The sequence below is a fragment of the Babylonia areolata genome, chromosome 12 (assembly GCF_041734735.1).
Source record: "Babylonia areolata isolate BAREFJ2019XMU chromosome 12, ASM4173473v1, whole genome shotgun sequence".
In the NCBI taxonomy this organism is placed as follows: Eukaryota; Metazoa; Mollusca; class Gastropoda; order Neogastropoda; family Buccinidae; genus Babylonia; species Babylonia areolata.
The window spans coordinates 27166386-27182189 of NC_134887.1; the positions used below are offsets into that span (position 1 = coordinate 27166386).

The window sequence follows — 15804 nt, forward strand, 5'->3', positions numbered from 1 at the left end:
TGGGCAAAGACACTCTCCACTTTAATAAAATTCCAGCCCAGATAGTCTGGGAAAGCAGTTGCCTGCTCTGCTGTTTTGTTGGTCGTAGTTGGACAAGACTGACTATCATACATACAGTTGGACATGACTATCATACATACCGTTCCACCAGTTTAGCCCAGATAGTTGGGATAGTGGTTGCCTTCACTGCTGTTCTGTTGGTCGTAGTTAGACATGACTGACTATCATACATACAGTTGACATGACTGACTATCATACATACAGTTGACATGACTGACTATCATACATACAGTTGGACATGACTGACTATCATACATACAGTTGACATGACTGACTATCATACATACAGTTGACATGACTGACTATCATACATACAGTTGACATGACTGACTATCATACATACAGTTGGACATGACTGACTATCATACATACAGTTGACATGACTGACTATCATACATACAGTTGACATGACTATCATACATACAGTTGACATGACTGACTATCATACATACAGTTGGACATGACTGACTATCATACATACAGTTGGACATGACTATCATACATACAGTTGACATGACTGACTATCATACATACAGTTGGACATGACTGACTATCATACATACAGTAGACATGACTATCACACATACAGCTGACATGACTGACTATCATACATACAGTTGACATGACTGTCATACATAAAGTTGGACATGACTGACTATCATACATACAGTAGACATGACTATCATACATACAGTTGACATGACTGACTGTCATACATACAGTTGACATGACTGACTATCATACATACAGTTGACATGACTGACTATCATACATACAGTTGGACATGACTGTCATACATACAGTTGACATGACTATCATACATACAGTTGGACATGACTATCATACATACAGTTGACATGACTGACTATCACACATACAGTTGACATGACTATCGTACATACAGTTGACATGACTGACTATCATACATACAGTTGACATGACTATCATACATACAGTTGACATGACTGACTGTCATATATACAGTTGACATGACTATCATATATACAGTTGACATGACTGACTGTCATACATACAGTTGACATGACTATCGTACATACAGTTGACATGACTGACTGTCATACATACAGTTGACATGACTGACTGTCATATATACAGTTGACATGACTATCGTACATACAGTTGACATGACTGACTATCATACATACAGTTGACATGACTATCATACATACAGTTGACATGACTGACTGTCATATATACAGTTGACATGACTATCATATATACAGTTGACATGACTGACTGTCATACATACAGTTGGACATGACTGACTGTCATACATACAGTAGACATGACAATCATACATACAGTAGACATGACAATCATACATACAGTTGACATGACTGACTGTCATACATACAGTTGACATGACTGACTGTCATACATACAGTTGGACATGACTGACTGTCATACATACAGTTGACATGACTGACTGTCATACATACAGTAGACATGACAATCATACATACAGTTGACATGACAATCATACATACAGTTGGACATGACTGACTGTCATACATACAGTTGACATGACTGACTGTCATACATACAGTAGACATGACAATCATACATACAGTTGACATGACTGACTATCATACATACAGTTGGACATGACTGACTGTCATACATACAGTTGACATGACTGACTGTCATACATACAGTAGACATGACAATCATACATACAGTTGGACATGACTGACTGTCATACATACAGTTGACATGACTATCATACATACAGTTGGACATGACTGACTGTCATACATACAGTTGGACATGACTGACTGTCATACATACAGTTGACATGACTGACTGTCATACATACAGTTGACATGACTGACTGTCATACATACAGTTGACATGACTGACTGTCATACATACAGTTGACATGACTATCATACATACAGTTGACATGACTGACTGTCATACATACAGTTGACATGACTATCATACATACAGTTGACATGACTATCATACATACAGTTGACATGACTGACTGTCATACATACAGTTGACATGACTGACTGTCATACATACAGTTGACATGACTGACTATCATACATACAGTTGACATGACTGACTGTCATACATACAGTTGACATGACTGACTATCATACATACAGTTGACATGACTGACTGTCATACATACAGTTGACATGACTGACTATCATACATACAGTTGACATGACTGACTATCATACATACAGTTGACATGACTGACTATCATACATACAGTTGACATGACTGACTATCATACATACAGTTGGACATGACTATCATACATACAGTTGACATGACTGACTGTCATACATACAGTTGACATGACTATCATACATACAGTTGACATGACTGACTGTCATACATACAGTTGACATGACTGACTGTCATACATACAGTTGACATGACTATCATACATACAGTTGACATGACTGTCATACATACAGTTGACATGACTATCATACATACAGTTGACATGACTGACTGTCATACATACAGTTGACATGACTATCATACATACAGTTGACATTACTGACTGTCATACATACAGTTGACATGACTATCATACATACAGTTGACATGACTGACTGTCATACATACAGTTGACATGACTGACTGTCATACATACAGTTGACATGACTGACTGTCATACATACAGTTGACATGACTATCATACATACAGTTGGACATGACTGACTGTCATACATACAGTTGACATGACTGACTGTCATACATACAGTTGACATGACTGACTATCATACATACAGTTGACATGACTGACTATCATACATACAGTTGACATGACTGACTATCATACATACAGCTGGACATGACTATCATACATACAGCTGGACATTACTGACTGTCATACATACAGCTGGACATGACTGACTATCATACATACAGTTGACTGACATGACTGACTATCATACATACAGTTGACATGACTGACTATCATACATACAGTTGACATGACTGACTATCATACATACAGTTGACATGACTGACTATCATACATACAGTTGACATGACTGACTGTCATACATACAGTTGACATGACTGACTATCATACATACAGTTGACATGACTGACTGTCATACATACAGTTGACATGACTGACTATCATACATACAGTTGACATGACTGACTGTCATACATACAGTTGACATGACTGACTATCATCCATACAGATCCAGCAGTGTTCTGACCAAGCGCTATGTTTCAGCACACATATGCAAGACCTGAAAGACGTGACAGCAGACGTCCACTACGAGAACTTCCGAGCATCCTACATACAGGAGTCTATGGCAGGGCAGCAGAGAGAACGCAGGTGAGACACTGTCACTTCAACAGGTAACAAAGTGCACAAAAGATCACATGTGAGACATTGTCACTGACACAGATAGATAATGAAGCACACAAAGATCACAGGTGAGACATTGTCACTGACACAGATAGATAATGAAGTACACAAAGATCACATGTGAGACATTGTCACTGACACAGATAGATAATGAAGTACACAAAGATCACAGGTGAGACATTGTCACTGACACAGATAGATAATGAAGTACACAAAGATCACATGTGAGACATTGTCACTGACACAGATAGATAATGAAGTACACAAAGATCACAGGTGAGACATTGTCACTGACACAGATAGATAATGAAGTACACAAAGATCACAGGTGAGACATTGTCACTGACACAGATAGATAATGAAGTACACAAAGATCACATGTGAGACATTGTCACTGACACAGATAGATAATGAAGTACACAAAGATCACAGGTGAGACATTGTCACTGACACAGATAGATAATGAAGTACACAAAGATCACAGGTGAGACATTGTCACTGACACAGATAGATAATGAAGTACACAAAGATCACAGGTGAGACATTGTCATTTACACAGATAAATAGGTAAGTACACAAAGATCCCAGACGAGACAATGTCACTGACACAGACAGATAACAAAGTGCACAAAGATCACAGGTGAGACATTGTCATTTACACAGATAAATAGCTAAGTACACAAAGATCCCAGACGAGACAATGTCACTTACACAGACAGATAACAAAGTTCACAAAGATCACAGGTGAGACATTGTCATTTACACAGATAAATAGGTAAGTACACAAAGATCCCAGACGAGACAGTGTCACTTACACAGACAGATAACAAAGATCACAGGTGAGACATTGTCATTTACACAGATAAATAGGTAAGTACACAAAGATCCCAGACGAGACAATGTCACTGACACAGACAGATAACAAAGTGCACAAAGATCACAGGTGAGACATTGTCATTTACACAGATAAATAGCTAAGTACACAAAGATCCCAGACGAGACAATGTCACTGACACAGATAAATAACGAAGCACATTAAGATCACAGGTGAGACATTGCACAACTGAGCATGTTTTACATGGAAAGGTGCTTTAAGAATTAAAATATTTTTAGTAGTATTATGAAGAGAGCAGTTTGAATTTCACACACTCCAGTTGTTTGTAAGCAGAAGTGTTTTCTAATGTTTTTTTGTTGCTGTTGATGGTGTGTTTCAGTAAGCTGAAGAGAGATTCCAAACCTAGCTATGATGACATCGCCAACACAGACAAGTTGCTGGAACAGAAGGATGCTGAGGTAAAAAATAAAAATGAAAAAATATAAAAGTAAAAAAGAAGGAAAGAAGAAAATAACACAGTCTCTTTCCCCAGCTTTCTTGCAGGTTGAGGTGTAGGGGTCACAAATGACCTGTCGAGACAGGTAGACTTCATAGTATTCCACCTGAATTGCTCCCTGGTAATAACTGTGACAGGGGTGTGGTTGGAGACAGTATGCCCGAAATCTGAAGTTCTTCGAAATGAGCACATTTTAAAAGAAATTTATGAATCTGAAATCAGTTTTTAATATTTTGCAGTTTGTTGAAAGCAGGGAGGAGAGTCTGTTTGAAAGTGGGGAAATTCATCAAAATGGGAAAGATTATGTGATCGTTGTTTACCTATTTTTATCACCAATTTCACTGTTTTAATTGCTGTTAATGTTTAAAGTTTTAATTTTGGTGTATAATTCCAGTGCTGTATAATTCCAATTATGTAATTTTATGTTCTCCATGCCTGAGTAGGGGTCAAAGGATGAAAAATTCTTGATTCTTGGGAGGAATAGGATATGGTGATAAGGATTTGAATGTCCAAAATACTGTCATTCACAACTGGACCATAGGGTATTTTGACGGTGAGTCAATTTGCGAACAATGCAGCACAGATGCTGAGCACTCTGGGGGTGTGGGTGCTTGAATTTGTGTGTGTGTGTGTGTGTGTGTGTGTGTGTTATCAAAACCAACAATACAACAGTCTGGTGCGATGTTCAATATATTATGTCCTATGAGTTCGAAACCTGCCTCTGTCGTAACTGTCCGCAGGTACCCAAATCCATCACTGACAACTAAACTCATCTGTTAGCATTTACCCTCAGGCACCCCTGCTATTTTAAATGCACTTTCCGTGTTGAAGAGACAGAGCAGACAATGTTTTCCCGGTGCAACCAATCAGAGGAAGCATTAAAAAACAGAAGAGCTACATTTGACAATTGTACGATCTGTTATCATGTTGAGCTGGTCACTTCAACTGGATCGTTGGCATTAAAGCTTACTTACCCTACCATTGTACTGTTGGCAACCACTGTTGTCTGTACATGTTCATCAACTCTTCCAAGTGTTTGTCACAGTTCCTGGAGCTTTGAAATATTGACAGGAGTCACTCTTTTTAAAGGAAAGAAATTATTCCGATCTCGCATCACATTTTAGTATTATCATTATCAGTACTGTTGCTGTTGTTGTTTTACAGATTCAGCGGATGCAACAGATGCTGGCCAAGATGCAGGAGCAGCTTGGTCAAAAGCAGACCCAGGTGAACGGCAAGGCGTGATTGACATCTACCACTGCTAGACACAACGCTACCAACTATGGCAAGGCGTGATTGACATCTACCACAGCTAGACAAGGAGCTGTCCACACCCCTACCAACTATAGCAAGGAGCCGTAGATAGACAGACACACCATGCACAACACATCACACATTACCATCAGTTTACTCCCCCTTCTCATCATCATTGTCATCATCAGGATGTCAATATTGAATACTGTTCAGCTTGGGTCATGGTCCCAGTGCCGATTGGATTGTTTCTACTACTCGGGTCTCTATCTATCTATTGTCACCATATTAGAAAGTCTGTGGAGCAGATTTAGGGACTAAGAAAAAGGGCTTGAAAAAAAAGGACTGGCCCTCTCTCTCTCTTTCTGTCTCTCTCTTGCTCTCTCTCTTTCACTCAACATATATCATGTAATATTTGTATGTGGAAGATCGGTTTGAACAGAAAAAAAGGACGGATACATGTATCCTCAATGTACATCATGTCATTTTCCCTAGCAGTTCATATTAATGTCTGTGTAGAAAGATTGAGCATTCAGGTTAGTTCATGTGCAACGTCAACATTTCTCTGTTCATGTCACCGGACAGCAGGGCGGTTGACTGTGAGGCCAGGTTGACCGCAAAGAAACAAACAAACAAAAAATTTCCATCAGTGGATGTATTGTAGTGTATCGTATTGTAATACCTTTTGTGGCAACACGTTCCTCTGTGTGAAATTCCAGCTGCTCTCCCTGTGAAGATGTGTTGCCACAGTGCAGGACCACTCCCTTGTTTTTTTGGGGTTTTTTTCTTTTCTGTCTGCAGGTGTATTTGGGTTGGGGTTTTTTTTCACTACCACAGTGGGTTTTTCCACTTAATTTTGCCAGGGACAGTGCTTTTGTTGCGGTAGGTTCTTTTACATGCACTAAGTGCATGCTATGCCTTCATTAAGGATATGGCTACTCATCCTTCTGTACACACACAAACACACACACAGAGAAAAAAAGGGGGGAAAAAAAAAAAAAAAAAAAATCAGCATTTTTTAGTTACAAATGTTTACTGTTCATATTGAACCAAGATAAAAAAAACAAACAAAAACAAACAAACAAAAAAACAAAACAGGATAATGACAATCTCAGCTTCAAAGAAGAAAAAAAAAGGTGTTAAGAAGATTTAAGCAACGTCACACAGAAGTAAAACATTTACATGCCATTCTTTTTGACATATTTCCATCCATGCTGATGATCAGAGCCAAAGCCTGCAGCCTTGGGCATGATGGGTGTTTGCTGTATACCGGTGTGAGACAGCTCACTTCTGAAATCTGCGGGCGTTCGTCTCATGACCAAAGTCTGTTCATGATCCTGTGTAAGCGTTGTAGGTCACACTGACAGCTGTGATGCTAGTTTTAGTTAGGGTAAGGTTTTTTGTGGGATTTTTTTTTTCATTTTTGGATGTATGTGGTGTAAAGATATATGTATGAACATCACTAGATGTATCTACAATGTATGGCATGGACTTGCTTCTCTCTTCATTTTTTTTATTTTTGTCTTTGTATGTTTGGGCTGCCACTTCATTCGTATCTGTGAGTGGGGTTTTACATGTATGGCTTTTTTATTTTTACCCCCACCATTTAGGCAGCCGTACTCTTTTTTTTTTTCTTTTTTTGTCAGGGGTATTTCTGTCTTCACCACAGATTTGATTTGATCTCTCCCAGTCTCACCCCTTGCAGCATTGGTCATTGAATAACATGTTCGGTGAGATGTGCAGGGGTACAGTTTTAAAACACTAAAAAAAATATATACCAATTTATTATTTGTCATGTTGCTTGCCTTTAGATGTGAATCTAGATGACTTGATTTATAATAAGTTACTTGTCATGTGAAGTGGAATAAAGAAGCAACAACAAAAAAAATGAACAAACTAGAAATGACTTGATATGCATTTGAATTTTTCATGATGAACAAAGGTAGACAGTGTGTGGGGTCCTGTGAGGTGTGTGTATGGCAGTAAAGTTTATTGACTGAAGACTGGAATCCAGTTCATGGAGCTACTACCACACCACACAAAACAGACTTTCCATTTCACAGCGCTCAGGATGGTTTGACGGTCCATATCTATCACAGCCCAGTGTTGGTGTGGAAGCCTCCTCTGTCTAAAGTACACCTGGTACTCATGTAGATCTGTGCGTGTAAAGGTGGTCCATATCTATCATAGCCCAGTGTTGGTGTGGAAGCCTCATCTGTCCAAAGTACACCTGGTACTCATGTAGATCTCTGCGTGTAAAGGTGGTCCATATCTATCATAGCCCAGTGTTGGTGTGGAAGCCTCATCTGTCCAAAGTACACCTGGTACTCATGTAGATCTGTGCGTGTAAAGGTGGTCCATATCTATCACAGCCCAGTGTTGGTGTGGAAGCCTCATCTGTCCAAAGTACACCTGGTACTCGTGTAGATCTGTGCGTGTAAAGGTGGTCCATATCTATCACAGCCCAGTGTTGGTGTGGAAGCCTCATCTGTCCAAAGTACACCTGGTACTCGTGTAGATCTCTGTGTGTAAAGGTGGTCCATATCTATCACAGCCCAGTGTTGGTGTTGGTGTGGAAGCCTCATCTGTCCAAAGTACACCTGGTACTCATGTAGATCTGTGCGTGTAAAGGATGAGAGAAAAAGATGTGTTTGAAATTTGCCTGCTCTGTTTTTTTTTTTGGTGTTTTTTTTTTCTTTTTCTTTTTTATATAAGCACAATGTTGAGTGGCAACTGAAGCAGAGTGAGTGTTGACTGCATCAAGAGCACACAGCATTCAGCCCATGCTGTTTACAGGTGCTTTTCATCAGTGTACACACACAGAATAAGGGGGAAGAAGTCCTGAATTTAAAACCCTCTGTGTATAGTTTGGCATGCATAACTTCAGCTGGCAGTGATTGTGCTGTATTTCTTCCATGCTATGTTTACTTCAGTAAAATAAAAAGACAAATTTCTTGAGAGTTACAGACAGTACAGTTGCATATTATGTTGCATAATCTTAACTTCATCCCCAGTTGTGTGAAGAAATCACACAACTTCCTAAAAAAAATTTTTTTTTTAATTGTCTGCAGGATTTGGCGCCATATATCTCACTCTGAGAATTTTGCTTCAAATATTTTAACCATTTTTGAAAAATTAAAGATAGTGGAAGTAAATACTTGTATTTCATTGTATGTTGTCCACAAGGCAGTCATTAAAACATGTATGTTGCTGTGTTTCTTGTTGCCAGAGTTGTATGGAAAAATTATGACTTCCCCATCCCACCTTTTTCCTCGTCACACAGGTAGAAATCAAAGTGTTGGAATGGGATTCATACTTTAAAGCATTGATTTAAAAAAAGAAAAAGTGTCATTCCTCATTGCTGCTGTAGCCTGAGCACAGTAAAGTCGGATGATGAAGTTCAGACTGGCAGTTTTCCACTTTTTGCCTGATGGGATTTTAATCGGCAGCATAATACAGTATACTGTGGTTGTGTATATTGAACATGGATACATGTGCATCATAAACCTGACTGTGGCTAATGAGTTGTTTACCTCATGCAACTAATGTCTTCCTCATGCAGTAAGCTTAAAGTAGCTGGTAGATTGATCAGTTGCCTGTTGATAGGTTGGTTAATTAGTCAGCTGTTGGTATAGATAGGTTAATTAGTGGGCTGTTGGTAGGTTAATTAGTCAGCTGTTGGTATAGATAGGTTAATTAGTGGGCTGTTGATAGGTTAATTAGTCAGCTGTTGGTATAGATAGGTTAATTAGTGGGCTGTTGATAGGTTAATTAGTCAGCTGTTGGTATAGATAGGTTAATTAGTGGGCTGTTGGTAGGTGAGTGGGCTGGTTGGTGATTAATGTGGAGTTGAATGGTGGCATGGTTACTGCAGACTTGGTCATGAAATGAGAAACACAAACTTTATTCCTTAAGTGAATATATGGTAACATTTCTCCAATCTACTGCGTTGTTGTCAGGGTGGCAGTTCACATGCGGGAGAATTTAAAACAGTTTTTTTTTAAGAAAATGAAGAAAAGTGCAATGATGGTGAAGAAGTAATAAACACCAACAACATGATATTTTAAAAATGTCCCTGATGAAATATCTGTGAGAAAAATTGCATCCCATTGAAACATTTGTATGGGTATTTGAATGGGGGAAAAAACCCACCCAATATCAGTATGTCAAGGAATGTTTGTTTGTTTTTTTGTTTTTTAAAGGGGTAAAGTTATTAAAGTAGCACCAGCCAAACTTTTTTTCTCCTCTTTTTTTCCCAGATGAACTTCTTTTACCCCCCAGCACCAGCGTAACTCATTTGAGCAGCAAGCTCAGGTTGATTAGACTGTGAGTTCAGTCCACAATGTCCAGAACAGACAACATTCCCAGGGGCTAAGATGGTGTGAGTGGTGATGTCAGACAGGTTTCCCATTGGCTAAGATGGTGTCAGTGTTGATGTCAGACAGGTTTCCCATTGGCTAAGATGGTGTCAGTGGTGATGTCAGACAGGTTTCCCATTGGCTAAGATGGTGTGAGTGGTGATGTCAGACAGGTTTCCCATTGGCTAAGATGGTGTCAGTGTTGATGTCAGACAGGTTTCCCATTGGCTAAGATGGTGTCAGTGGTGATGTCAGACAGGTGTCCTTATCCATCTGATGCTTGTCCCTGATGGCCATGTCACCTGTACAGATGTCCTGACTAACTCGACAGCATGAAGAGAGACAGTGAAGGTCCAGCTGATGTTCCAGTCTGGGCCTCGAACTCTCCCCCAAAGTGAGCACCCCCTGGTTCACAGTGAACACATCTTCAACCAGGCTGACCACAGCACTACAGCACAACATGGCACACTTCAGTGTGGTGTGAAACGTGTCACATCCAGTCCTCTCATCCATCACTTTGTCAGGACTGGTTTTAGTGGTTGAACAAGATTGAGAACTGGGATAAATGTTTGATTGACAGGAACTGAGTGCTTGACATTCCCTGAACACTGACCAGAAAAAAAAAATCACTGACCTATTTCCAAAACGCTTGGTTATGTCATTGAAGTTTCAACAAAGTGTGTGAAATTTAGTGACAGGTTTGCTTTAGTGGTTTTCAGTTCAGTCTTTTTTTTTTAAACTTTGTAGAAAAGAAAGTTCTAAAAACAATGCAACAGGCCATGCACACACACACACACACACACACACACACACACATTTAAAAGTGAAAACTGTGTGAAAGTGTACTGAATATATTTGCAGTAATTTTCTTCAGTTTGGTGGCATGGTGTCCCACATAAACAGCGTTGCTGATGACAGAACATGCAGAAACCTTTGTGGGGACAGCACAACAGCACTGGCTGATTCAACCAGGCCTGAACTGACACAGTGTCTGTATTCTCTCTTAAACACTAAACAAAGCAAAATAATAAACGAAGATTAAAAAAAGACCGAGTGGAGAAATTCCATTTTTGACACACAGATCTGTCAGTAGATGGCAAGATAATTTATTTTTCTCTTTATTGTCGATGTTGTGAGATGGACTGCACTGAATGACTGTGGACCAGCAGGTCTGTTAGGTATGGTGTATTGTGCTTTGTGATATTCAAGTAATTGTCAGTGTCCTTTGTTTGATCGGCGTAGTATGACGGTGTCTGGAATGTAGCTGCTTGTAGTGGTGTTGTCAAGTTGTGAACATTTTCTTCTGTCTGCTAATACTGGCATGCATCTGCATGCACACACACACACACACACACACACACAATGCATACACATGCACATTTACATTCACGTACCTTTATAAACTTGCACGCATGCATGCAGACACACATGCAGGCATACACATATGCGCACACACACACACACACACACCAAAGATTAGTGTTTAGCATGTGTTTTGGACATTGCAGAAGATGGTACAACACCAAGTCAATAATGCATAGGAATGATAAATGGATGATAATTGTCAATGTAAAAAAAGGTCTCCTGTCTGCATCAGAATCACTTCATTGACGTGATACTCTTTCATGGAAAACTGTTAATGAAAAAAACAAAACAATGACAGTGTGACAGACATAGTTGTTCAGAGTTTTTTTCCCGTTTTTGCTCATAGCAGTCACTGTAATTTCAGATGAGTTCAGATTTGTATTGTTTTTATTTACAGAGCCTATGGATATGGACGACATGAGCATGTCATTAATGCGCAGATGTGAAAGAGAGAAAGAGATAACAAAAATCTATGTTATTTTGTGTGGGAATTAACAAAACCTATGGCATTTTTCATGTGTATATCACCAAGTGTACGTCATTCATGATATGAATACAAGGTTGATGTAAACTAAAAGTGGTTTTTTTCTTAAGTGCTTTCATTGTTTGTGGTCTTTGTTTTTGTGGATCTTCTCTGTGTATGAATTTTCTTTCTTTCTTTTTTTTTTCTTTTTTTTCCCCCTTTTTTTCTTTTTAGCAGTGTTTTGTATATTCTCTGATTAGTTACAACCATTTTGCATTAAATCTTACAAGGTGCTGTAAACTAATTTTGTCTTTGTGAATATGCTGTTGTTTATTCTTGAATAAATACCTTTTCAGTTCACTTGTGTTGAAGTGGCTTGCAAAGAGGGAGAGTCCAGATTATAAGTGTGTCAGTGCATGTTTGTGTGTGTGTGTATGTGTGAGAGAGGGAGAAAGAATGACATGATGAGAGAAATCGGCTGATGGCCGCATTTGCTTAGTGGTTAAAGTATTTGATTTTCAATCGTATAAGGTCCTATGTTTGAATCCTGTTGCGGTGCCTGCATATGATGGGTTAAGTGTGAAGATTTTTCAATCTCCCAGTTCAACAGATGGGCAGACGTTTTAGTTTGTCATCCCCTCCATGTGTATATCCATGCAGGAAATCAATTATGCATGTCAGTGGAAGATCCCATATGATGATATAACAACTCTTGTGGTCCAGGATTTGTCCGACTTAACTCGCTCTGTACACATGCATGTCTGGCGTCTTTTAGGGGTAAGACAGACACAAAGGCCAACTTCTGGCTTTTGTTTGGAGAGAGACATTCGTTGATTAGTTTGATCAGAAGAAAACACATTCACCAGTTTTTGCAAGAAAGGCGGTGACCGGTAATAGCACAAATTTCAGGCACGCACAACTGGACAGTTTGGTCTGAAAAGAGTGACTCCACAGCTGTGCTTGACTATCTCTGAGTGACTCCACAGTTGTGCTTGACTATCTCTGAGTGACTCCACAGCTGCGCTTGACTATCTCTGAGTGACTCCACAGCTGCGCTTGACTATCTCTGAGTGACTCCACAGCTGTGCTTGACTATCTCTGAGTGACTTTACAGCTGCGCTTGACTATCTCTGAGTGACTTTACAGCTGCGCTTGACTATCTCTGAGTGACTCCACAGTGCGCTTGGCTATCTCTGAGTGACTCCACAGTGCGCTTGGCTATCTCTGAGTGACTCCACAGTGCGCTTGACTATCTCTGAGTGACTCCACAGTGCGCTTGGCTATCTCTGAGTGACTCCACAGTGTGCTTGGCTATCTCTGAGTGACTCCACAGTTGTGCTTGACTATCTCTGAGTGACTCCACAGTTGTGCTTGACTATCTCTGAGTGACTCCACAGTGTGCTGGACTATCTCTGAGTGACTCCACAGCTGTGCTGTGCTTGACTATCTCTGAGTGACTCCACAGCTGTGCTGTGCTAGACTATCTCTGAGTGACTCCACAGTTGTGCTTGACTATCTCTGAGTGACTCCACAGTTGTGCTTAACTATCTCTGAGTGACTCCACAGTGTGCTTGACTATCTCTGAGTGACTCCACAGTGTGCTTGACTATCTCTGAGTGACTCCACAGAGTGCTTGACTATCTCTGAGTGACTCTACAGCTGTGCTTAACTATCTCTGAGTGACTCCACAGCTGTGCTTGACTATCTCTGAGTGACTCCACAGCTGTGCTTGACTATCTCTGAGTGACTCCACAGTGTGCTTGACTATCTCTGAGTGGGTGGGGATGGGGCAGCGTTTGAAAGGATGGGGGAGCGTTTACAGTTGATCATTGGATGGTTCGTTTTCCGCACATGTTCAAAGCTTGCTGTGCAGAACAGGGGCGCCATGTTTTTCAAGTTGCCATTGCACTTTCATCGTGAGTGTGAGAAAGATACCCGAGGTCTGTGGGTAAGGCAAGTACGTTGGTATTGACAGTCTGTTTCCATTTTTGTGCGGTTGTCTACCTGTTTTATTTCATTATTTTATTAATTTAAATACTAGAATCATTCCATTTTAAGTTGAGTCCTTCGTGTACACTCCAGCTCCATTCCTTTCAAACTGCATGGTCTCTGCTCACAAAGCTTGTGTGAGTCCACAAACCTGTTGCCAACGGCCATACCACGTTGACAACACCGGTTCTCGTCCGATCACCGAAGTTAAGCAACGTTGGGCCCGGTTAGTACTTGGATGGGTGATCGCCTGGGAACACCGGGTGCTGTTGGCAACCCTTTTTCCTCAAGGCCTGACTAAGCGTGTTGGGTTACGCTGCTGGTCAGGCATCTGCTTGGCAGATGTGGTGTAGCGTATATGGATTTGTCTGAACGCAGTGACGCCTCCTTGAGCTACTGAAACTGAAACTGAAACCTGTAACTCTCGTGTTGTGATGTATGGGAAACTCGTGATAACATGTGCAATTGTTGTTCTGTCTGTCAAGCTCTCCACCAATGGCCAAAGTAGAAACCGAAACGTCTGTTTCCAATGCGGACAGATGGATGGAAAAGGATGTGTTTGAGTGAATGAGCAGGAATGTTTTCCTTCCTTCTTCTTTTTTTAAATTTATTTATTTATATATTTATTTTTTACTCCAGGCTGTATGCAGGTCATGGAGCACCATTTTCTTTTCTTGTCTTTTATACATTGTTTTCTGCATGCCTTCATCATTCGTGACTGTTTTGTTCTTCTTAATGCTCATTACAATGAACCTATCTATGTTTTCTGAACATGGGCATTCCACCTTGTGTTTCTGATGAACGATGAATACAACATTATGTCTGGGTTTTTAGGTGACATGGTGTATTATCGAGTGTGTGTTGCTTTTGTTCCACTAGAAAAAGTCAGTCAAAGGACTTTGGCTCACTCCTCAAAATGGCTGATATCATCAGGACACTGATTTGTTGGATTGTACACACACACACACACACACATCACTGCACAGAACATAAACATCATTTGTTCCAGTGTATTTCCGATTAGGAGACACATTCTCAAAACACATCAACATCACTCTAAATAATATAGATTTCAAAACCAAAGACTGAAATTGGCTCCATCATCAATCATCAACATCATCATCATCACATTTGGAAACACAGTATCATCAGACAGACGGAGAGATGGGGTGGAAATGCACACAAGCTTTCATACCTACACACCCAAGCATGCACACATGCACACGCACACATACATGCACATGTGAACATGCACAAAACACACACACACACACACAGAGCAAAGAAAGTCAAAAGTCAAGAAAGTAGACAGAAAAAGGGTGGATGTTTCATTTTTGTACACACAAATACAAAGGACAACCCTCTCCTCCCTATCCCTGCCACACACACACACACACTGAAGGATACTTACAGTCATGGGCCATGCCTACACATAAAATTGCTTGGAAAAAAACTCATCTTGCTAATGAGAAAGAGGCTGGTACCGAGACCAATGGTTTTCAATGATGACACGGAGAATAACACTGAGACTAGCAATAGCAGTACACATGATACACATGTTTGGATCTATATAGCATACAAAAACTAGCTATGTGACAAATGCTGTAATGGACA

The 15804-nt window shown here is 40.1% G+C and overlaps 1 protein-coding gene and 1 non-coding gene across 7 annotated transcripts in view; both read left to right on the plus strand.

The window, feature by feature from the left end:
- The window catches only part of LOC143288484 (septin-5-like), a 161623-nt gene extending 149064 nt beyond the window's left edge, over positions 1 to 12559 (plus strand). For 5 of the 6 annotated variants that reach the window (XM_076597032.1, XM_076597033.1, XM_076597036.1 and 2 more), the window contains 4 exons: positions 3296 to 3400; positions 4648 to 4726; positions 5929 to 9625; positions 9782 to 12559. In XM_076597032.1, the coding sequence (XP_076453147.1) occupies positions 3296 to 3400; positions 4648 to 4726; positions 5929 to 6009 (265 nt within the window). In that variant the 3' untranslated portion in view covers positions 6010 to 9625; positions 9782 to 12559. Of the gene's footprint in view, positions 1 to 3295; positions 3401 to 4647; positions 4727 to 5928 lie in introns of all 6 variants that reach the window. The other variant, XM_076597031.1, reaches the window with a different exon arrangement.
- A 1787-nt stretch (positions 12560 to 14346) lies between these two features.
- Positions 14347 to 14465, plus strand: LOC143288650 (5S ribosomal RNA). Its single transcript, XR_013056131.1, has one exon. It is a non-coding gene; the product is annotated as a 5S ribosomal RNA (ribosomal RNA).
- The last annotated feature ends 1339 nt before the right edge of the window (positions 14466 to 15804 follow it).